Raw genomic sequence first — 23740 nt, 5'->3', positions numbered from 1 at the left:
CAGATTCAGAGATCTGTGGTGACTTGTGATTGAGCATTTACCTGATCTGAGTTTTTATCCTCTGCTTCTGCAACTCTTGGAGTATATTTTTTGTTTTACCATGTAGCCATCATGATCAATATCAGCTTAATAGTTAACTTGATTTTTTTAGTACTTTATTGTTTAATTTTGGTGCTGCAGATAATCAAAGTAGAATTGCTTCTATCAAGAAATGCTTGGAGTTCTTAGCATTTATTTCATTAATAGTTTCTGTAAAATAGTGATATTCAACATTATGGATAGAAGATATTTCTCCTAATTGATGTTCTGTAAATCTTTTGCGTGGGGGCAAAGTTAAAATCGGCATGGTGTAGGGGCCGGCACGGTGGCACAGCAGTTAAGTGTGCGCACTCCGCTTCGGCAGCCTGGGGTTCGCAGGTTCAACCGCTTGTCAACCCATGCTGTGGCGGCATCCCCTGTAAAGTAAAGGAAGATGGGCGTGGATGTTAGCCTAGGGCCAATCTTCCACAGCAAAAAGGGGGAGGATTGGCATTGGATGTTAGCTCAGGGCTGATTGTCCTCAAAAAAAAAAGTAAATAAAAAAAATTGATATGGTGTATTCTGAAACATGACTGCAATTAATTAGTAAGATCTGGCACATGGTAGAGAAGAGCCCTTAATGGAGAATCATCCTGATGTTCTTGATCGTTCTTGATTTTTTTTTAGTATTCTTTGGCATCTTTAAATCTTTCAGAGATTGAGAAATGAGTACTTAAAAAAATAAAAAAATATACTTTGAGTGAAAATGTGGTTTTTCACATTGTATTTTCAGTGATTAATGAAAATTTAGTGAATTGATGACCTCCTTCTAAGTTTTACCAGAACGTGTGTGTGTGTGTCCGTGTCCTTCACTTATGCCAGCAACGCTTTGCTGAATGAGGGAGAAGGCCCAAGGATAGGGAGAGTAGGTATATACATAATTTCTGCCTGGCTTCTAGATTATTCTTTTTTAAAAAAGTAATTTAGTTGACTTTCTTTGTGTAATTTAGATATACTTTAACAAACTGAGGAACTTGAACTATATAAAATATCTTCAGTATTTGCCTCTTAAAATCTAGTTTTAGAATTGTTCTACAATCAAAAAAACATGTAAAACAGTATGAAAATCTGAGCAAACATGTGTTGTGTATCTACTTTAATAAATGGTTATTCTCTTTTTTTTTTTTACTGTAGTTTTGTAATGATCTTTCTAGAATCAGTGTTTGAGTTTTTAACGTTTAACTATCTTTAAGTTGATGATAAATCCTGTGAAAGTGGACTTTTTAGAAATAATTAAATGAAGCTATGTTAATATTACTGTTTAACTCATTTACATTTTACCTGGATATTAAGTGTAAATTGATTTGGATGATAAATTGCTAGCTAGTTACTGAAAGTGTATTAATTCAACATGAACTGGCTTTGCCTGATTTTTAGGCTTTGGAAAGCTGGTTGGAAGCAGCGGTACTACAAGAACAAATTTGATGTTGATGCAGCTGATGACAAATTCCGTCGTAAAGTTGTACAGTCTTACATTGAAGGGCTCTGCTGGGTTCTTCGATATTATTACCAGGTACAAAATGAATATTTTCCTCTAAATCTCTAGTTAATCATTTTAAGAAAATAGTTATTTCTATAATAGTGTGTGATGTTGAGCTATATTCTGAAATTGAACCCAGACTCATATTTTCAAGCTTCCTATAAAGAAATTCATTACTTTAAATAAGATTTGTTTGTAAAGCCTTTGAAGCTCCTTAGGTGTTAATATATAAACGAAGCTAATTTTTGTTATGCTAAAGAATTTCAGCATTAAATACTGTGGTTGAGAATACTTGGTCTTTAAAATTATTAAAGTTTATTGTTTTGTTTAATTGGAATAAAAAATAACAGAGTAACTAATACACAGTCGCTAAATGACTGAACAAAGGACAAAAGCCTGGAAAATAACTGGTAAGAATTTGAAAGGAATTTGAATGATACCATTTCCTCCATATAGTGTAGTGATGTTACATGAAGTGCATTCTCATTGGCGTAATCTGTATCTGACTTAAAGCTTTTGATAAATGAGATGTCAGATTGGTGAGAGATTAGGCGGACATATAGGGGATTGTAGCACTGATAATACCTGGTTTTGTGCTTGGGGAGTGAAGCAAATTTGATGTGACTTGGGAATAGGTGAAGTTTGTTGGAAAGTAGAAAGTAATTTAATACACTAAGTATCAATTGTAAAATATTCTCATTTCGTGTTTTACTCCGACCCTCAACATTTTTCTCCCCAAAGCTCCCAGTACCTAGTTGTATATCCTAGTTGTAAATCCTTCTGGTTCTTCTATGTGGGACACCGCCTCAGCATGGCTTGATGAGCGATGAGTAGGTCCGAGCCCAGGATTCAAACCGGCGAAGCCTGGGCCGCTGAAGTGGAACATGTGAACTTGACTGCTGTGCCACTGGGCCGGCTCTGACCCTCAGGATTGTAATTCACTAGGCACAGAGTCAAAACTCATTTCAGGAAGCCTTCTCTTTTCTTTGAGTATAACTTACTGTTTTTTCTTTTTGATTGGTTTACTTAAATATTTTTAAAGTAAAGAGAAAGCTGTCACATGAAAATATAATAGGGAATTGTAAAATGAAACTTTTGGCTCTTTTATGCTCAGTCACTCTTCTAGTGATGTCCCTTACCCACCTGTACACTCAGTGAGTGTCAGCTGCAGTTGTTCTTCATTTTATGTGATGATAGCAGCTCTCGAGTTGGAAAGAAATGTCACCAAACACATTTGAAGGATAAAAGTCTTCACCAAATTGTGTTTGTTAATATAAAGTTTGGTATTAACTACTGATTATTAAAGATGCTTTGCAGTATTTTTTAAATCAAGGAGCCGTTGATACGAAGTAAAAGTTTAGATTTAATCCAAACATCTTTTAGGACTCATGGAAAAAAATTAATATATGGAATATATACCAAAAGTCATATGTTTTATCAGTAGAATATTATAGGTTGATAGTTTAATTTTTTTGTCTTTACCGTGTCCATCGTTAACATAGATTTGTTTTTGTTGTTGTTTTTTGTTTGTTTTTACTGATTTTAGGGCTGCGCTTCCTGGAAGTGGTATTATCCATTTCATTATGCACCATTTGCTTCAGACTTTGAAGGTATTGCAGACATGCCTTCTGATTTTGAGAAGGGTACTAAACCGGTAAGCTTGAGTATTTAGAGCCACAACATTTGTAGAATTTTGGCTTAGATAAAAATTGTGTCTTATCTTAAATTTTTTTTCTTTCTTGCAGTTTAAACCACTGGAACAACTTATGGGAGTTTTTCCAGCTGCAAGTGGTAACTTCCTACCTCCATCATGGCGGAAGCTCATGAGTGATCCTGTGAGTGTCTTAGTTTTTGAGTGTGTTGATAACTGGATTTTTGTCGTACATTTTGCTAGCACTAGTCACAATTGCTTTTGCATCTTATAGTTACAATAGTGAAGTCCAGAAACAAAGTAAAAGTATTTGGATTCTTCTGTATATTTTTTACTACTTTTTTTTCCCTGCTTTCCTTGGTCATCAGTACCCTACCCAGTAAATAAAATTGATATGTGTTTGGGAGAAATTCTTGTAACAGTCACTTTGTTCTCAGCATACCTGTAAGTCATTATTTTTATTGGTTCCAGCCATGTGTGGTGGGTACCAGAGCATGAAGGCTGGTTTACCTGCAGTCACCGCTGCATGTGTTTTGTGTCCTAGCTAGAAAGAGTGACACCCAGCTGAGAAGTAGGAATTATTAGAGTTAATAAACTCTTCACTGTCTTGGGCCCACAGTCGTCAGTTCTAAAATTCTTTTATAGTAAGGCCTTTTTATTTTCATCTTTTAAAATAAAATTGTTAATTTTGTTTTTACTAGGCCTGGGATTAGTGACCTGATATCTTAATAACATTTTTTAAAAGGAATGAAACTTCATTTTCTTATCAGGCCTGATAACTCGAATGAAAGTTGTATCAAATTCTTTATAACAGAAATATGTGACTTTTGTTTTGAATCTTTGCTTTTCTCCCTGATACAGGATTCTAGTATAATTGACTTCTACCCTGAAGATTTTGCTATTGATTTAAATGGGAAGAAATATGCCTGGCAAGGTAAAATTTAGACATTATTCCTTTTTGTTAAAATAATTTTCTCCTTTTGGTAAACTGTAAGCAGACATGATTTATGGGATGAAAGAATTTCTGTAAAAGATAAGTATTTTAAAGATTATATGTGAAATTTTGATATTTTTTCATCTAACCTGGGATTAGCAATGATTAACAGTAATTTTAATAGTAGCATTTTGATAAACAGTAAATTGAGTTGAAATAGATTAATGCTTATATCTTTTGTCTCCTTTGTGATTAATTAATGGGATGTGGGACATGCTCCTTCCATCAGTAGCTCATTGACACCTTGTGAGGTTGCTGAGAGTTGTAGAAACATGAAGTGTCCATGTGGAGATTCACTTATACTCCATGGAAACTTTTGAAAAAAGTATTAGAAATTTAGTTTAAATACTTGGCATTAATCATTACTTAAAGTTTATTTATTATTTACATATCTATTTTCTCATTCCTTCTGTTCACAGATTTTGTAAGAAAGACAATATAAAATTAGTACTAAATTTAAGGTACTGTTTATCGCTCACCAAATGTGTGATGATGACTGAATGTAAAACACAGTGGAGAAGTCTCTCACACAGTGAGCCAACGATTATTTCACACCTAAGCCCCTTTCAGCAAATTATTTTAACCTTTTCTTCCACCATATATTTTTCTAGGATAATAGGCAGTTTGGTAAAATCATGTTTTCACTCTTTTCCCTTTATTATTCCCTGTGATGCAGATGACCAGTAAAATGACTCAAAGAGAATTGTGGCACAAAGGGGGATAAATAATAATTTATAAATTGAAAATCATTATCTTATGAGATTTTAGGGTTGACTTTTGGTTATGTATAACAGAAATTTCATATTACTTTAATGGAATGATAATGAGAATCACAACCTATTGATTGGGGTTGTGTAAGTGTTGTGGTCATATTTTGTTATATGTAAGTGGATTGGGGCCTTAGGTTGTTTTTGAACGTGTTTTGTGGAGGATGTTTTGATTAAACTGGAAGGAGAAGAGACATAGGAGAATGGGAGGCAGTAAAGTAATAGTATAAATACATAAATAAGTAAATATATTTATGTAAGTGTTTGTTAAATAAATCCTTGCCTGGATTTTTTAAATAAATAAGTAAATATATAAGCATGCAGATGACTTGCTGAGTATATCAATGTAGTATAAATCATCCAGAGGAAAAGGAAGGCAATGCACAACAGTTAGAGTTTCTCCACATCCTTGCCAAGATTTGTTATTTTCTGTTTTTTGATAGTAGCCATCCTAATGGGTGTGCAGTGGTGATCACTGTGTTTTTGCTTTCCGTTTTCCTAATGATTAGTGATGTTGAACGTTTTTTTCATGTGCTTATTGGCTGTTTCTGTCTCTTCTTTGGAGAAATATCTATTAAGTCCCTTGCCCATTTTTGAATTGGGTTTTTGTTGTATTGTAGGAATACTTTATATATTCTGGACACTAATCTCTTATCAGATATATGATTTGCATGTATTTTCTCCCATTGTGTGGGTTGTCTTTTCACTTTGTTGATAGTGTCCTTTGATGCACAAAAGTTTTTAATTTTGATGAAGTCTAATTTTTGTTGGGCTGTTTGGTGGTGGTTGCCTGTGCTTTTGATGTCATATCCAAGAAATCATTGCCAAATCCAATGTCATGAAGCTTCCTCCCTGTTTTCTTCTAAGAGTTTTATAGTTTTAGCTTACATTTAGGTCTTTGATCCATCTTGAGTTCATTTTTGTATATGGTATAAAGTAAGGGTCTAATTTCATTCTTTTGTGTGTGGATGTCCATTTTCCCAGCACCATTTGTTGAAAAGACTGCCCTTACCCCATTGAATGGTCTTGGCACCCTTGTTGAAAGTCATTTGACCATGTATGTGAGGGTTTATTTTTGGGCTCTCTATTCATTTGGTCAATATGTCTGTTCTTGTGCCAGTCAGTACCGAACTGTTTTAATTACTGTATCTTTGTAGTAAGTTTTGAAATCAGGAGGTGGGAGTCCTCCAACTTTATTTTTATTTTTTAAGATTGTTTTGGCTATTTGGGGTCTCTTGAGATTCCAGATGAATTTTAGGATGGGTTTAAACTCAGACCTTTAATATTTCTATATTTTTATGTGTTATATAAATATTTTTATTTATTAGACTGTAGCAAGAACACATCTTTCTTGAGGTAAAATTTAGTACTATTAGGAGATAGTCATTTCTGCATATGTCTTTAAAACTTATCGGAAGTCATGATAATAAGTAAGTTCTTGTCTAAGTTGAGTACATCTTATTTTTTTTTTTTAATTTTTCTTTTTTAATTTATTTATTTTTCCCCCAAAGCCCCAGTAGATAGTTGTATGTCATAGTTGCACATCATTCTAGTGGCTGTATGTGGGACGCGACCTCAGCATGGCCAGAGAAGCAGTGCGTCGGTGCACGCCCGGGATCCGAACCCCGGGCCGCCAGTAGCGGAGCGCGCGCACTTAACCACTAAGCCACGGGGCCGGCCCAAGTTGAGTACATCTTAAAATGATAGAAGATAAAATATATCTGGGTACTTTTTCAACATTTATTGAACATATGTTCTTGCAATGTTGTGTTTTCATAATATTTGCTTAGTATGTATTAAAGGAATGTAGCATAGTCATTTCAAACACTGTATTTTCTACATAAACAGAGAATTGAAGTAATTTGATCCAAGTCACACAGTGGCAGCACTGAGATCTGAACCTGGAGAGTATGACCACTGTGTTTACCTAAGTATTACCACTACTTGGGCTGCCTCTGTGTTGTTGAGAGGATTGAATGAGCTAATGCTTGTAACGTAGTAAATCAGTGGGAAAAAAGTAGGAAAAAGTAGCTGCTGTTGTCATTTTTACTGTCAGCTCACCCTCAGGCACGACCATTATCACATCTGGATGTGAGACAGTCGTTCCTCCCCTGGCCAGGAAGACTGGTTTGTCTTCCTTAAGCTTAAGCATAAGCTTAATAACCTTATTACTGTCATTAGCACTGCAGGTTGCTGACTGTTTGGAGTTAGATTCTGGAGTTGATATTGAAGGAAAGTCTTTCTGATGATATGTTTAAATCCTAAATCTAGTATGTAGAAAACAAAAGCTAGATAATGTAGTTTTGCATGATACAGATTTTGTTAAGTGTATGACTAAATAAAACTTGACCACTGCCTAGGTCTTTTCTACGTAAGTGTTTACCGCTAATTGATAAATAGCCTTACTCAGATGATGGATGTTAATAATCCTTGAAATCACTTTTTGGACCTTCAGAATTCACACTAGAACCTAGTTTCTTTTTAACTTTAAAAAATCTATATATTCCCCTACTAGGTAGTCAAATTGAACATGTTTCCTAATTTTGAAAATATGGTAGCTAAATAATTTAAAGACAACTTTGGAAACCTTTCATTTCTCATCATTTTAAGGGGGACAGTCACCAATACAGCAGTTTTGAGTGGCAGTGGTTTCAAAATTATTTAGCTCTAGTCAGCATTTCTCGTTATTTATCTTAAAATTTTTATTTAGGCAAAATACTATTTATAATATATATAATAATATACAGCAGAATATATATATGCTTCAATAACTTTGCATGTTTTTGTAGTAATAGATAATTGTATTCCAGTGTGATTCTTTGAAAATTATGTGTGTAGGTCCAAAGAATGACCTTAATTCCAGCACACTCCAGAGGACAGTTTTCAGCCTAAAAATGAACAGCCACTATTCTACATGCCCTCCCGGGGACAAAGTTATTTAAACAAGTCTAAAAATTTTTTGTATATAAATTAATTATTAGGTTTTTTTTTAAATAATTTTATTTATTTATTTATTTTTCCACAAGGCCCCAGTAGATAGTTGTATGTCATAGTTGCACAGCCTTTTAGTTGCTGTGTGTGGGATGCGGCCTCAGCATGGCCGGAGAGGCGGTGCGTCGGTGCACGCCCGGGATCCGAACCCGGGCCGCCAGCAGCACAGCGCATGCACTTAACCACTAAGCCACGGGGCTGGCCCTAATTATTAGGTTTTAAAATGTAAACAGAATACTATGCAATTTTAGAGCTGAAAGAGACGTTCCACATATTCCAGTTGAACAGATCTTCTGAGTATTTTGGTTGAATGATCTCTTTTTACAAAAGAAGAAACCAAGTCCTAGAAAGATAAAGGGATATGCTCAAGCCCTTAGGAGATTACTGGCTTGCCCGAAGACATCCTAGTAAATAAGTAAGGTGAGAACATAGACACATAGACCGGTGTCCAGGTGGCCACTTGTTCATTTAATTTAAAAATTTTGTCATCAGAGAGTAAAGATTCAGCAAACATGGTTTTCCATATGAACCCTTTTAAAGATGGAAAACAAATAGAATTTTTTCTTCTACCACCACGGGGAAGTACTTCTATCTGAAATTTGGCTAAATAGAGTTCAGTTCCAAAATGTTTTTATATCAGCAGCGAAATTCTACTAGAAATGTTTATATGGACCAACGGTAGTTGAAATTTAGGTGATCCTAATAGCTGTGCCGCTTGGTGTGCATTTGTCTCCCCAGGTGTTGCTCTGTTGCCGTTCGTGGATGAACGAAGGCTGCGAGCTGCCCTAGAAGAGGTATACCCAGACCTCACTCCAGAAGAGAGTAAGAATCATACTTCCACTTGGTCGACATTGAGTCTGTGTAATAGAGACTTTACATTTCCTTGTAAAATTAGACCTTTTTTTTCATTTGTCAAATTTCCCATAAAGGGGGCATAAATCATTGATTTTATTTCTTTATGACAAAAGTTGACTTTGCTTCTTAAACTTTATTATCCATAAGTTGCATAGTAATTAAATAAAATTTTTTAACTTACAAGTGTTTGTTAAATTTATTAAAAAGCAATACTTCAAGAATATCTTCTGACTTTTTGATTCTTTTTTTTTTTTTTTTTTTTTTTTGGTGAGGAAGATTAACCCTGAGCTAACATCTGTTGCCAGTCCTCCTCTTTTTGCTGAGCACGATTGGCCCTGGGCTAACATTCGTGCCCATCTTCCTCTACTTTATACGTGGGACACCTGCCACAGCATGGCTTGATAAGTGGTGCATAGGTCTGCGCCCAGGATCCGAAACTGTGAAACCCTGGGCCACCAAAGTGGAGTGTGCTAATTTAACCACTACAGCACCCGGCAGGCCCAAGACTTTGATTCTTGTATAATATGCATACACGAAAGTATTTTTGCATGTTGGGAGGGTGTTATTAATTTCCTCCATCTCCCTTCTTCCCTTCATCCCCATCAAATAACAATAACTTTGCTTGAAAGGTTAGGTTGAAACAAAAGCATTTGCCCTCACATTGGTAACTTGAAATGTTATTTTACACAAAAAGTGGCATTTTGTCATTAATACTGACAGTTAAAAGTATTGGGAAATTGTAAAGCTGGGCTTTGTTGGAAAATTTATTTAATACTAGTATAATAAACCTATAGAAATAATTATGAACCATCCATAGAATAATCTTTGTCATTAGATGATGCAATTTATTTGTATTTCCTCAGAGAATGTCTATATGTTTCTTATAGTAAGAAATTAAGTTCTGTATAAATAAGAAAACTTTGTCCCTTATCTTGCAAGACTATATTCAGGTATCTTTTAGGGATAATTTTTTCTGATAGTCATTGATCTTCGAATCTTTATTGTCAAAGCTTTGTTTCTTCTACAGAGATGCATCACACGTTTAGGTGTATTATTTTTTGTAAACTTTATAATTAAGTTTTTAAAATTTAGGTGCTTCCTATTTTACTCTCATAAAAGTTGCTTTTGTAGGTATAATTGTTAGATCTTTATTCTGTTCTTACTTTCCCCCAGCTAGAAGAAATAGTCTTGGAGGCGATGTCTTATTTGTGGGGAAACATCACCCACTGCACGACTTCATTTTAGAGCTGTATCAGACAGGTGCCACAGAGGTATGGTCTTTTTTGCCATCGTGAAGTGTTTTCAGTTAGTATAATTATTTGGTTAATTAATTGAGAATGCATTTAAAAATTTTTGGTAAAGTAGAAAAAAATTTACCATTTTAACTGTTTTTAAGTATATAAAATTCTGTGGCATTAAGTCCATTCACGATGTTGTGCAACCATCACTGCTAACCATTTCCAGAACTTTTTCATCTTCCCAGATAGAAACTGTATACCCATTAAACAATATTAAACAATACTTCTCCATTCTCCGCTCCTCCCAGCCTCTAGTAATCTCTCTTCTATTTGCTGTCCCTATGAATTTGCCTCTTCTTGGTACCTCATATAAGTAGAATCATGCAATATTTGTTCTCTTGTGTCTGGCTTATTTCACTTAGCATAATGTATTCAGGGTATATCCATGTTGTAGCATGTGTCAGAATTTCATTCCTTTTATGGCTGAATAATACTCCATTTTGTGTACATATGCCGTTTTGTTTATCCATTCATCTGTTGATGAGAAGTTGGGTTGTTTCCACTTTCTGGCTATTAAGAATAATGCTACTGTGAACATCGGTGTCCAAGTATATGTTTGAGTCCCTGATTTCCATTCTTTTGGATATATAATCAGGAATGCATTTTTCCACAGCCAGTGGGTGTACCACCTGAACTATGTCATGGGATTCAAGGAAAGTTTTCTTTGGATGAAGAAGTCATTCTTCCAGATCAGTAAGCATTCATTTGTGTATAATTGGGTCAACTAGGAGGAAGTTTAGTTAGCATCTTTTTCCTTGTTGCCTAAATGTTTTATTTTCTAGTAATAGTGAGGAAACAAAATAACAACAACAGAAATCTGCTGGGCTAAAAAAGACTTGGCGTCAAAGCCCAGCTCTTCAGCATAGTAGCTCTGTCAGAGCTGTGACATGTCTGAGCTGTGACATGTCTGACAGAGCTACTATGTTAAAGAGCTGGGCTTTGATGCCAAGTGGAGGGAACCCATGAGGTCCCTAGGGAGATCCACAAGGTCAAAACTATTTCCATAATAATACTAAGATGTTATGATCTTATTTCCTTTTGTTGCTCTCTTTCTTTCTTGAGTGTACAGTGGAGTTTTCCGGAGGCTAAATGTAATGTGATATCTCAAGGGACTGAATCAGAAGCAGATAAGAGAATCCATCTCTTAAGATAGATATCAAGCCAGATATTAAAAAAATTTTCAAAAATGTAAAACAATGACACTTCTCATTTATTTTTGTTTTACTTTGTAAAATAGTTTTTCATAAAAAATGTTATGTTGACTAAATATCTGTGTATGTTGTGTAATCTATTACTGTTATCTTTAAATTAGTATTTTTAAAAGATTTTCAGATTTCTTAATTAATTTCTTAATTTTCAATTAAAATTAACCTTAATTTTTAATAGGTAAATACTGATTGACATAACCAACATAAACAAAAGCTCTTTGAGGTCCTCAGTTTTTAAGAGTGTAAGGGGGTTCTGAGATCAGAGTTTGAGAACTGCTGCTCAAGGGTATATATCGAGGAATAGAATTTTGCTAATGAAAGATGTATCTTCATCTTTTCTGGATAATGTCGGGTGGTTTTCCAAAGTGATTACGCTATTTTATAATTTCAGTGACTGTTTGTGAGAGATCTCGTTGCTGTACATTCTTGCAAACCCTTGAAATTGTCACTGCCTTAGTTTTTGTCAATCTAGTGGATGCCTATTGGCACCTTGTGGTTTACAGTTGTGTTTCTCTGATTCCTAATGAAATTGAATACCATATGGTATATTTATTAACCGTTTGGTTTTCCTCATTTATGAAGTACCTATTCTCTTTTTCTATTCACTTGTCTGTTCCCCCAACCCCTCCTCATGGTTTGTTGGTATTCTTGACAAATTCTGGTATAAGCCCTTTGCCCATAATAGTTTTCTGTTAATGAGCTTACAAACAAGGAAGATGGGGTCCTTTTTTAAAGATATAAATGATCATATTTTGTTGGTGCATTTTAATGATTTCTCTTTCCTAAAGCAACATCTTCCTTCCACTTAGCAAAAAGGTTACAATTTACGAATAGATAATTCTTCTCTTCTTTCTCTTTAGAATAGCGTGTTCTCCTGTTTCCATGTTACGGGATCTGACACAGAATGCTGCAGTCAGGTCAGTTTTCCAAAATACGTGACAGTCGCCCAAAACACAGCTCTGAGCTTGCAAATAAGTTTAAGAAGACCTCCGATTCACAAGGAAATGGCAGCGATTATTCCACCAGTGCTTTGAGATTGGAGAGTCCCTGTATTGCAGACCTCAGAGCAGAGCCTCTTGACTTTAAATTATGTGTATGGTTAAGGTTACTGATTTAACAAGCTTGTTTCTCAGCTTTCTGGTTTCCCCTGACAACTTCCAATTCTTCCGGGATTAGGAAAGTGGGAGGTAGGAAGTAGGAGTTTCTAGGGATAGTTTGCTATATAGGAGCAAACAGACCTCTACACCCCAGAGGCCCACACAGCGGCACTGTATTATAACAGGTTGTTTTAATTATGTTATAGTTGTGGCCCTGCAGAGTTTAAAAATCAGACTGTTATATACTTGATCTTGGTTAAGTTGAGATAGAATGAATTTGTGGAAATTTTTATCAATAATTATTATAAACTTAAAGGGCTAATTTCTGCTATCTGAATAACTTATTTATAGTTCATTTCTTCAATGGTAATAGCATTTTTTATTGAGCAAAAATAATGTAAAATATAATATGACTTTAGAATAAAAATCAACAAACTTACCTACTCATTTGTGTAATTATTGTATATAATTACTAATCTTGATGGCAGAGTTTATGTTGTCATTTTCTTCGATCTTTAGGCAAGACTAAGGCAAACACATTCTAGTAATTCAAGTGTTTCATAAAAGCCTGCTTGGGAAGGCTGTTTCTGAATCCTCCCTTCCCACTCATTATTGCTTTCACTCTCAAGAAATAGTTTAGATTCTACTTAGATTTCTCATTGTGAAGTATAGGCATATTTATTTTCCTGTCTTTAATGGATGTAGATAGCAACTGCGATTCTAGGAAGTCTTTTATTTCAAGAAAACTGGGGAAGTCGGAAGATCTTCCTAGATGAGTTGCTGTTGTTTATCTTCACACACAGTTGTGTTTATCTTCACACACAGTTGTGTTTATCTTCACACACAGTTGTGTTTATCTTCACACACAGTTGTGTTTATCTGGACGCACAGTTGTGTTTATCTTCACACACAGTTGTGTTTATCTTCACACACAGTTGTGTTTATCTGGACGTACAGTTGTGTTTATCTTCACACACAGTTGTGTTTATCTTCACACACAGTTGTGTTTATCTTCACACACAGTTGTGTTTATCTGGACGCACAGTTTGTCCTGGCTCTTTGCGTTTGGGCTCTTTTGTTGAGGGTGGAGTTCAGAATTGCAGGCTGTGCTCCTGCGCCCGTCACGGACAGTCTGGCTCTGACAGGTCCAGTGTGGACGCTGCCTGTTAATGCTTGGGGTCTGCGGCTGGCAGTGGTGCTGCGGCCCAGTGAATGCCACTGCTTCCCTCTTTGGATTGTCACTTGTTTGCTTGTGCTCCTCAATTCTTCTGCATGTTTTCGAGGGCCTTCCTCCCCAGCCCTTGGGAAATGGTTAATTCTACTTAACTTTCTAATTAGTTAGAGAGACTTGCCCAAGGGAAGAGTTACAAAATGGACAGATCCTGGAGTTTTTGTTTGTATGATGTTATTGTTGTTGGTTTTTTTCCTGAGCCTGAAGGGGCCTTTGGTATTATTTGGCGTCCACTGTGTTCACAAGATAGTTAAATTTATAAAACAAATCCCAGATCTAGGTGCGTATTGAGGTATACATTGAAAATAACTTCATAATAAAATTGATCTGAGTTAATTTCCGAGATTTGTGAAAGACCAAAGTTAACTTTTACTTTATGAGGGATTTTCAGTGTTTTCTCTGAGGGGTAATGTTGAGGCTGAGATCCAGTTTACTGCAGTTTTTTGTGTGTTTGTTTAGAGGCTTGTACATCCCAGTGTTGTGTTTGCTTTATAAACGAAAATCTGAGAATGCAGCCTCCAGTGCCAATTGCCAGTTATTTCTCTCTATTTTGACTCCTGGCATTTTTTTCCCTTCTCTGTTTGCATATGGTCTTCCATTCCATATTTGAGAAGTTGTTTCCTCAGGTTGAATTTAGGTGGGTTCTTCCCATTACATTAAGTCTTATCTGTAGTGTTGAGAAAGTATATTATAGACGTTATTGAAGTGTCTTAAGTTCAAAGAAGGATCCTTAGAGCATAGAGTCGGCTGTAACCTAGGAGATCTTTTTTTCTCTAATTCTGATTCCATAAATCATTCAATGTGTTAGTAACTCCACTTTGAATAGAACTGAGCTATCTCCCTTACTTTTCCTCACCCTGCTCTTCACCATTGTAATTTGCTTAGACATAATATTTTTAGAATAATTCTTTGTTAACTTTTAATATATAAAACCTGCATATGATTTTAAAATTACAGAAAAGTTATCTTCCCAGTGCAGCAAGCACAATTTTCTGTTCATCTGGAGGAGTACACACACGCGCACACACATACACCCCTTTGTTCTACCTCAAACTCACTACTCCAGACTGACGTCTTTGTCCTGTGCCCGTCCCCAGTTCTCCTTGCCAATCTCTCCTTTGTGTCCCTGGGCCTCCTGTTTCCCCAGTTGCCCAGACTTGGGAGCCCATTATATGCTTTGGCTTCTCGCTCTACATTACTCCCTTTATCTACACCACTGTTGTGGAATATTTTTTTCTTTCAACTTATTTTTCAGATGTGGCTCTTCCCAGTGAGCCTGTGTTGTGTTTTCTTCTCCTGAATGACTGTAGTGACCTCGCAGCTGCTTTATTTGAGTCCACCTTCCCCCTGAGTCTATTGGCTTATCTTTCTTAAACACTACTGGCCCTCGGAAATCTTTGGTTGCTCTGTAGTGCTGGTGGAATTACACTCGTTTGCTTTTTCAAGGAAGGCCTTTTATAATTTGGCAGAGCCATAGCTCTGTGTCTGAATCCCCACAGTTCTTCAAGGACACTTGTTCCTTGCTACCCAGGTGGATCCCTTCGGTATCCCATTGACCTCTATGCCTTCCTCCCATTGTTTGGAATGTTCTTCCCCTTTGTAGCCTTCATTGCTTTTCTTATCTTCTAAAAGGTAATCTATAATTTGTGTCATCTTTATATTTGTTATTTTCGTCAGTAGCATTGTTAGGTTTTTCTTTTTCTCTCATAGCACCTAGCATAGTTTTAAATCCATGTAAAAGCTCATTTGTTCATAGTGTTGGAACCAGTGTTTGCTAAAGTCTTCTAAGAGCCTAAACTTATTTCTTCAGAGGAGTATTTTCAAACTTTCTGTATTCACCTTTGGATGAATCAGGCAAAGGATAGAATGTTTCATCTCTTCAAGGAGATTTTTAAAAAATGTAATGTGTATGAAGATAGATTTTTTAATATAACCATTACTGCAGTGTTTGTAAGGCTCATGGTTGCCAAGCAGATAACTCAGAATCAGAAGCCTGAAGGAGGTGGAGTACATGAAGTCAGTAGCAGACTCGATGATTGAAAACACTTGGGAGAGTTGAACTTTCAATGCGTGTAATACTTCATAGGACGCTGAACTAGTTAACCTCTTCTGATAAAATGTCGAAAAATACATCTTAAGTCCTATAAAACTCTTTAGGTGTTTTAAAACTTCAAGTCTATGAATTGTGAAATTTTCCCTGCCGGAACAGCTTGCCTTGGTGTTGCTGATGTAGCTTTAATCGTGGAATGTATCTGGGAAAGGTAGAGTAAAAGTGAAACTTGATATTTGGAATTTTCTGCTTTCTTTGTGAAGTGTGCTAGTACTCTCAAACAATAATGGTACTTAAAATAGCATTTCTAAGGATAATTCTTAAAGTGAATTGAATCAGAAAAAGGTGTCGTACATTCTATTCCTTTTCTATTGAGACTTGCTACAGTATTTTCTTACTAATAGTGTTTAAAGTGCTACTTGTGATACAAATAAAAGCACTGTTCAGTTTCCTTATTTTCAACCATGCTTAGGTTTTAAATTTTTATTTATTTTGTCCTGGGTGTATTTATGAAGACAGACTCCTTTTAGGTTGAGCCAGCAACTGATCAAAGAAGAATCAGTAAATATATATGAACTGTTCAGTACTGCCTCGGATAAATGTAAGATGCTTAAGGGATACTAAAACGTATGCAGTATGTTTCCCATAAAAATAATTCATAATTAGAGATGCATTCAGTGTTTAACTACAGTGGCCACACGAGGTTCATGATGGACAAGAATGTGGTTGGATGATGTCTGGTAGGTAGTCGCCTGAGGATTCAGTAAGGTATCATGAAAAATTCTGGGAATAAGTGGAGTGAGGCTGGGTTATGAAGGACCTGGATAGATTGTCATAGGCAGTTTGACTTGATGTAAACTTGGTTTAGACCATTTGTTGGTTATTGAATTTGAACAGCACAGGGAAATTTTAAGAAAATTCTGAATGCAAAATATATTAGAATTGCAGCGAGAACTAAGGTGGAGATTAGCTAGAGTGCACAAGAATGGAGACAAGCAATCCCAAATATAATTAAAGGCTCTGAATAGAATAGAATAGAATAGAATGTATACCAACATAGTTAGATAGAAGTAGGAATCCACAGATTTTTGCTAATTCAGAGGAGAACCTCAGACTGGGAAGAATGTTTAGAGTAATGATGAGGACTTCAAGTGCTTCTAAAGACTATCACATAACACTATATATTTAACAGTGTACATGAGAGTAAAAACAACACAAAAATTCTCATTTATCAGAAAAAATAATTTTAAGTTTTAAAACATTTAGAAAGCATTATGTATTCAGAATGCTGATGCCATTCTCATGAGTGGATAGGATTTAAGATGAGGCACCTTTCTTGACATCAGTGAATTGGCCTCCTAACACTGTAACTAATCTAGAGAAATTTATTTAATTTCTGTTTATATGGAGACAGGAGTTTTCTTTCTCTGAATTTCAATAGGATGACATTTTCAACCACTACTCGTGCTGCTTTTTCATGTATAAAATGTGTGTGAGAGGTGGGGCTGAATGAGAGTTTAGATAACCTCTACTACTCGATAACACCCCAGAAATTAATGATTCCATCTATATGATAGTGTACATTTGAGTGGTAATTCAGGGAACTCACCTGCTTGCACTTTAAATGCCAAACCATTTCCTCCTGACTCTCTGATATATATATATTTTTGTATGTGTGAGGAAGATCAGCCCTGAGCTAACATCCATGCTAATCCTCCTCTTTTTGCTGAGGAAAACCGGTTCTGAGCTAACATCTACGGCCAATCCTCCTCCTTTTTTTTTCCCCCAAAGCCCCAGTAGATAGTTATACATCATAGTTGCACATCCCTCTAGTTGCTGTATGTGGGATGTGGCCTCAGCATGGCCTGAGAAGCGGTGCGTCGGTGCGCCCAGATCTGAACCCGGCCGCCTGTAGCAGAGCACGCGCACTTAACCGCTAAGCCACGGGCCGGCCCCTGACAGTCTGATATTGATGATAGGAGGAAAAGCCCAAGAAGATGAGTAAGTTGCTTCGTGTTGTGAATACAATGATTTAGGGATGCAGCAAAATTTAGTTGAATGAGAACAGCTTCCAGAAGTAGGCAAATCTGATACTTACCTAATTCACTGACTAAGAATTAATCACAACCACTTTGAGTCTCGGTTTCCTCACCTGTTAAGTGGGGACACAGGAATAAACCCTATTTCAAATGCGGATACTGAGTGTCAAATGGAATATTATATACAAAGTGTTTAGCAGGGAGCCTGGACATACGAAACGGCAAGTGAGAACTGCTGGCACCACTGCTATTCATATTATGGATGTCAATATTAATAATTGTAATGATGATTGTCTTAAATAGTTTTCTGTTGTTGTCTCTTGATTTCCCATGGAGAGAGGTGTACACACATTTCCCCATAAGCAGGAGTTCAGCACCCCACTCACTGTGTAGGTGTGCCATATCCATGGGGGTTGAGCCCTGCAGACACAGCCACAATCACAGCTGGGGTCCCATAGCCAAAAGGATACAGAAGCCTCTTCTTGAGTCTTTTTGTGCTGGTGTACTTGGCCACTTTGAGGTTCCTAACGGTGAGGAGGAGCTGCTGTCCTTCAAGGAGCATCCAGGCAAAGGAGGCCAAGTAGAGCTAGTGCAACACCCTTGCGATGATGGAGCACAGCACCTGGAGGGGAGGGGAGAGTCACTGGAGTGCTTGATGGGCACAAAGAGCACACCACCTTGTACTCCTCAGGGCTGTCTCAGGACACATTTAGTGGGAGAAGTTTGCTTAGCCTTCTTTGAATGTCCTTCTTTTGTTTAGATTTGTTGGCAAATAAATCTAGGATGTAATTTTATTCCCACTGTAGCATCACATTTGAACTACTGAAGAGAGATATAAACTTAGAAACATTAAATTTACAAATAAGTTTCACAATTTATATTTGTAACTATAAAATATTGACACAGGGCAAGGAAAGTATTCAGTGTGTTAGAGGTTTAAGAACTAAAATAATCCCCGTTGTCTGCCTCCTTAGGTGGGCTGGCATTGAGTCTGAAGTCTTCTTCTAGAAAGACGTGATTCCTGCCCCAACTACAAAGGTTTACAAAAACCAACTCTTCTGGAAAACTTGTGGCCAGCTAATCGCCCTGTGTGTCTCATTCCTATCACACTTGATCATTGTTTGAAATGTTTCATTTATTATTTTCCATGCTCTCATTCCCACATGACTCCATGTTTCCTCAGCCCAGACCCAACCACTTTGTGCCTCACTTCCCTCAAAACTGTTCCCCTGGCCCTGTGAATTTCCTGCCACATCTTTACTGAACTCTCCTCCAGCTCCTTGATTTTCCTCAAATCTGATTCTCCTTTGGAGATGCTACTTCCCCTGCATCTGTCTTAAGTAGATATCTCTTCCATGTAGACTATGCGCCTTAGGGTCTAAAAGTGGGTCAGTTCTCTTTTTACTCATTAACACAATTTCCTGTCTATTATTCCTGCACAGAAAATCCTGCCATCCAGCTCCAGCTGTGTCATCCTTCACCCTTTCTTATCCTTGGCACTTCCTAATTACTGAGTGACTCCTGTTATGCTTTTACAGTTTGAGTGCCTGCCCAGTTTCTGCCATTGTCCTGGATAAATTCAGTATCCAATGCCTTGGCTTCTAAATTTCTTGACCTCTTACCTACAATGATCTACATTTCGCTTTGAACGCCTAATTCCACAGCCACACCATACTCCTTGCCATTAAGGTTCAGACCTTCTTCTTTCTAAACTTGTCCTTCCAGGTTTTTAAACGTGCAGTGACACCAAACATCCTTGTTCTTAAACTTTGCCAAGACATCGGGCTTGATCCTTGTGCTTTCTCCACACTAGTCTATTCCTTCTTTTGTTCATCTCCTTCCCTGTCTATCCTAGACCTCAACTTATACTGCTTCAGCCAGTCTTTGCAATTATATTCAACTCCCTTGCTTTTTTTTTTTTTTAATTTTTTGTTTATTGCAGTAACATTGGTTTATAACATTGTAAAAATTTCAGGTGTACATCATTGTACTTCTATTTCTGCATAGATTACATCATGTTCGCCACCAAAATACTAATTACAATCCATCACCACACACAGGTACCGAATTATCCCTTTCACCCTCCTCCCTCCCCCCTTCCCCTCTGGTAACCACCAATCCAAACTCTGTCCCTATGTGTTTGTTTACTGTTGTTATTATCTACTACCTAATGAAGGAAATCATATGGTATTTGACCTTCTCCCTCTGACTTATTTCACTTTGCATTATACCCTCAATGTCCATCCACGTTGTCACAAATGGCTGGATTTCATCATTTCTTATGGCCGAGTAGTATTCCATTGTGTATATATACCACATCTTCTTTATCCATTTGTCCCTTGATGGGCACTACAATGAGATATCACCTCACGCCCGTCAGAATGGCTATAATAAACAAGACAGGAAACAACATGTGTTGGAGAGGATGTGGAGAGAAGGGAACTCTCATACACTGCTGGTGGGAGTGCAAACTGGTGCAGCCACTATGGAAAACAGTATGGAGATTCCTCAAAAAATCAAGGATAGAACTACCATATGATCCAGCTATTCCACTGTTGGGTATTTATCCAAAGAACTTGAAAACACCAATTTGTAAAGGTACATACACCCCTGTGTTCATTGCAACTCCCTTGCTTTTTAATTCTTTTATGAAACTCAATTGGTAAAACTCTATTACCAGATAAGCCTAACTGTCTGCCTCCTTTATTCCGATTAAGATACTGCCTAAGAACTAAAATAATGTATAGTTTTTTATGGTCTCTGACTAAAATGTGTTAACGCTGTGTAGAAATTCTTCTACATTTCCTTCTTCTTTTCTGTTTTTTGTTTGTTTATTGTGGTAACATTGTATAAATTGCAGGTGTACCTCATTATACTTCTATTTCTGCATGGATTCCATCATGTTCGCATGTTCACCACCCAAATACTAATTACAATCCATCACCACAGACATGTGCCTAATTATCCCTTTCGCCCTCCTCCCTGCGCCTTTCCCCTCTGGTAACCACCAATCCAATCCCTGTCTCTATGTGTGTGTTTGTTGTTGTTATTGTCTACTACTTAATGTATGAGATCATACGGTATTTGACCTTCTGCCTCTGACTTATTTCACTTTGCATAATACACTCAATGTCCATCCATGCTGTCATAAATGGCTGGATTTCTCCATTTCTTATGGCTGAGTAGTATTCCAGTGTGTATATATACCACATCTTCTTTATCCATTCGTCCCTTGATGGGCACTTAGGTTGCTTCCAAGTCTTAGCTATTGTGAATAACGTTGCAATGAACACAGGGGTGCATGTATCTTTACGCATTGGTGTTTTCACGTTCTTTGGATAAACCCAGCAGTGGAATAGCTGGATCATATGGTAGTTCTATCCTTAATATTTTGAGGAATCTCCATACTGTTTTCCATAGTGGGTGCACCAGTTTGCACTCCCACCAGCAGTGTATGACACTTCCCTTCTCGCTACATCTTCTCCAACACTTGTTGTTTCCTGTCTTGTTGATTATAGCCATTCTGACAGGCGTGAGGTGATATCTCATTGTAGTTTTGATTTGCATTTCCCTGAGAGTTAATGATGCTGAACATCTTTTCATGTGCCTGTTAGCCAACTGTATATCTTCTTTGGAGAAATGTCTGTTCAGGTCTTTTGCCAATTTTTTAAATGGGTTTTTAGTTTTTTTATTGTTGAGATGCATGAGTTCTTTATATATTTTGGAGATTAACCCCTTATCAGATGGTTGGTTTGCTAATATCTTCTCCCAATAGTTAGGTCGTCTTTTTGTTTTGTTGGTGGTTCACTTTGCAGTGCAAAAGATTTTTAGTTTGATGTAGTCCCATTTCCCCAGTACCCTCCAAAGTGAAAACCTCATTTTTGTTCTCTCTCCTGCCTCTTAGTCTTGCTTGGGTCCCCCTGTCTGTTTTTAGTCGTGGTTCTTCTCTTGGGCACCTTCTTAAATGCATTTAGATATTATCAAGTCTCTTTCATTTTACTAAAACCAAATACCTCGCTGGTCTCAAGTTCTGCTCCAGGTTCATCCCCGTCTCCTCCTCCCTCTTCAAGTGTGCTGCCTTCTCCTTTCCCTCTTCCCTCCACAGCCCATTCGGTCCTCAGCCCTCCCCCAGCGCCGCCCGGCTTCTGCCTGACTACTGCTCTTCCGCAGCTTCCACCAGACCCACCAACGGCCACTTTTGGGTTTGACCATAGAAACTTTTCACGCTTTATTGTCTTGAGCCATTGCAACATTTGACACTGAAAACTCTTCTCTCCCTGGCTATGCTATCTCTATCTTTTTTTTGCTTTGTTTTGCCTGTCCTTCAGAATTTCATCCTCAATACCCTTCTCATTCTGCGTCATTATTCCCAAGAGTTTTCATCCTCTCCCTGGTTTCCATTACCTCCAGTTGGTGTGCTAATTATTTCCAGGTGTATTCTTGCCTGAGCACTAGATCTATAGAGAGGAATTGTCCTCTAACCACTTCAATTTGGATCTGCCAAGGATATCTCAACATGTCTCAAAGGGATCTGATCTAATGAGCTCCTTACACTGTATTCTGTGAACAGGACAATCATCCATCCATTCCATTGGCCAAACCTGCATTCTGGGTGTCACTCCTGATAAATTCCCCAACCTCATCCTCCACATCCCAGCAGTGAGTAAGTGCTGTAGATTCTGCATCTTCTCTCACACTCAAATCCATTCAATTTCCTTCTTAGTTGCCACCACCTTAGAGCAGTTTTCAGCCTTGAACATTTCTCTACATTCTGTTTATTCAGGTTTAAAGGCTAAGATACCACACAATGCCCAGAACACCTGGAAGGTGGTATTGCCTCCTCCTCAATCCCAGCATATATTCCGTGTTAGTGGCTCTCAGAGTATGGTCCCTGGACCATCAGCATCAATATGACCTGGGAGCTTGTTGTAAATATAGGTTCTCAGACTCTATGCCAGACCTACTGGATCATAAAACCTAGGTGTAAGGCTCATTTTTTCAAAAGCCCTCTGGATGAGTCTGATGCATGGGAAAGTGTGGGAATCCTTCCTCTAGGTAAACTGAGCTACCTAAGGTTACCCATATAGGTTGAGACCCAGCTCACATCCAGGCCTTCATCAGGTCTCTCTGGAATACTTTTTCCTTCTACTCACTAACTTCTTCCACTAACTAAAGGACACAGCTTAGACATAAGTTCCTTCAGGGAGTCTTTCCTAATTTTGACAGTCTCACCTATGGGGTCCTGAATCCCTGTGTGTTTGCTCCTGCTGTGAAAACAAGTTCTTTAGGTTTTAATTGGATGAGGACAGGAACTGTGTATCCTTAGTGCCTAGGAAAGTTCTAGGTCCAGAGTTGGCTCTAAATAAATATTTGTTAAAGTCAATGAATGCAGCCAATTAAATTAAATTATGTAAATCACACAACTTGACCTATACAAAATGCTTTGCAAATGGCAGCAACAAATGAAACATTTTTGAAGTTTGCCATCAGGGTATTTCTTGTCACATCACATCTCCATATACCTCTTTTCTCCTCAATGGCAAGCTCTCCATAAAGAAGAATGAGCTAAGGTTAGTTTTTCTACCTTGGGATTTCTTTGTTTGGTGCCTGTGAGGAAGAGCAGGTGGGCCAGGAAGAGGCAGAGTGAGAGCTGCAGGTGGAGGGAGGTGCTGGTGTTCTGGATGGATCTGCATAGGAGAAAGATGAGGGCCGCCATGAGGAGACGCAGCAGAGAGACACTCAGCCCCACATAGGTGATCACAGTCAGCACAGGGGCTTACTGAATCCAGCAAAAGAAAAGAGATATCAACTCATTTTGGACCTTCGTATTCTTTAATAAATTTACAATTATTGTAAATAGGGTAAAATTGCTTAATTTATTATACATTCTTGATCTGGAGTACCATTCAGCACTTAAAAAATTATGTTTTCAGACAACTTATGGATATTAGAAAGTGTCCTTGACAATGTTAAATTTACAAAGCTGTATATATACTACATG

General features: G+C 37.3%; 1 protein-coding gene across 1 annotated transcript in view; it reads left to right on the top strand.

Moving 5' to 3' along the window:
• The first annotated feature begins 3123 nt into the window (after window positions 1–3123).
• LOC131395101 (5'-3' exoribonuclease 2-like) overlaps window positions 3124–23740 on the top strand; it is a 34217-nt gene continuing 13600 nt past the window's right edge. Inside the window, exons 1-7 of the mRNA XM_058526900.1 lie at window positions 3124–3212; window positions 3304–3393; window positions 4071–4143; window positions 8700–8783; window positions 9990–10087; window positions 10704–10807; window positions 12183–12239. Coding sequence (XP_058382883.1) covers window positions 3180–3212; window positions 3304–3393; window positions 4071–4143; window positions 8700–8783; window positions 9990–10087; window positions 10704–10807; window positions 12183–12239 — 539 coding nt within the window. The 5' untranslated portion in view covers window positions 3124–3179. The remainder of the gene's footprint in view (window positions 3213–3303; window positions 3394–4070; window positions 4144–8699; window positions 8784–9989; window positions 10088–10703; window positions 10808–12182; window positions 12240–23740) is intronic.

The sequence above is a fragment of the Diceros bicornis genome, chromosome 31, assembly GCF_020826845.1.
Source record: "Diceros bicornis minor isolate mBicDic1 chromosome 31, mDicBic1.mat.cur, whole genome shotgun sequence".
Lineage (NCBI taxonomy): Eukaryota > Metazoa > Chordata > Mammalia > Perissodactyla > Rhinocerotidae > Diceros > Diceros bicornis.
This window is presented reverse-complemented; position numbering and strand designations above follow the sequence as displayed.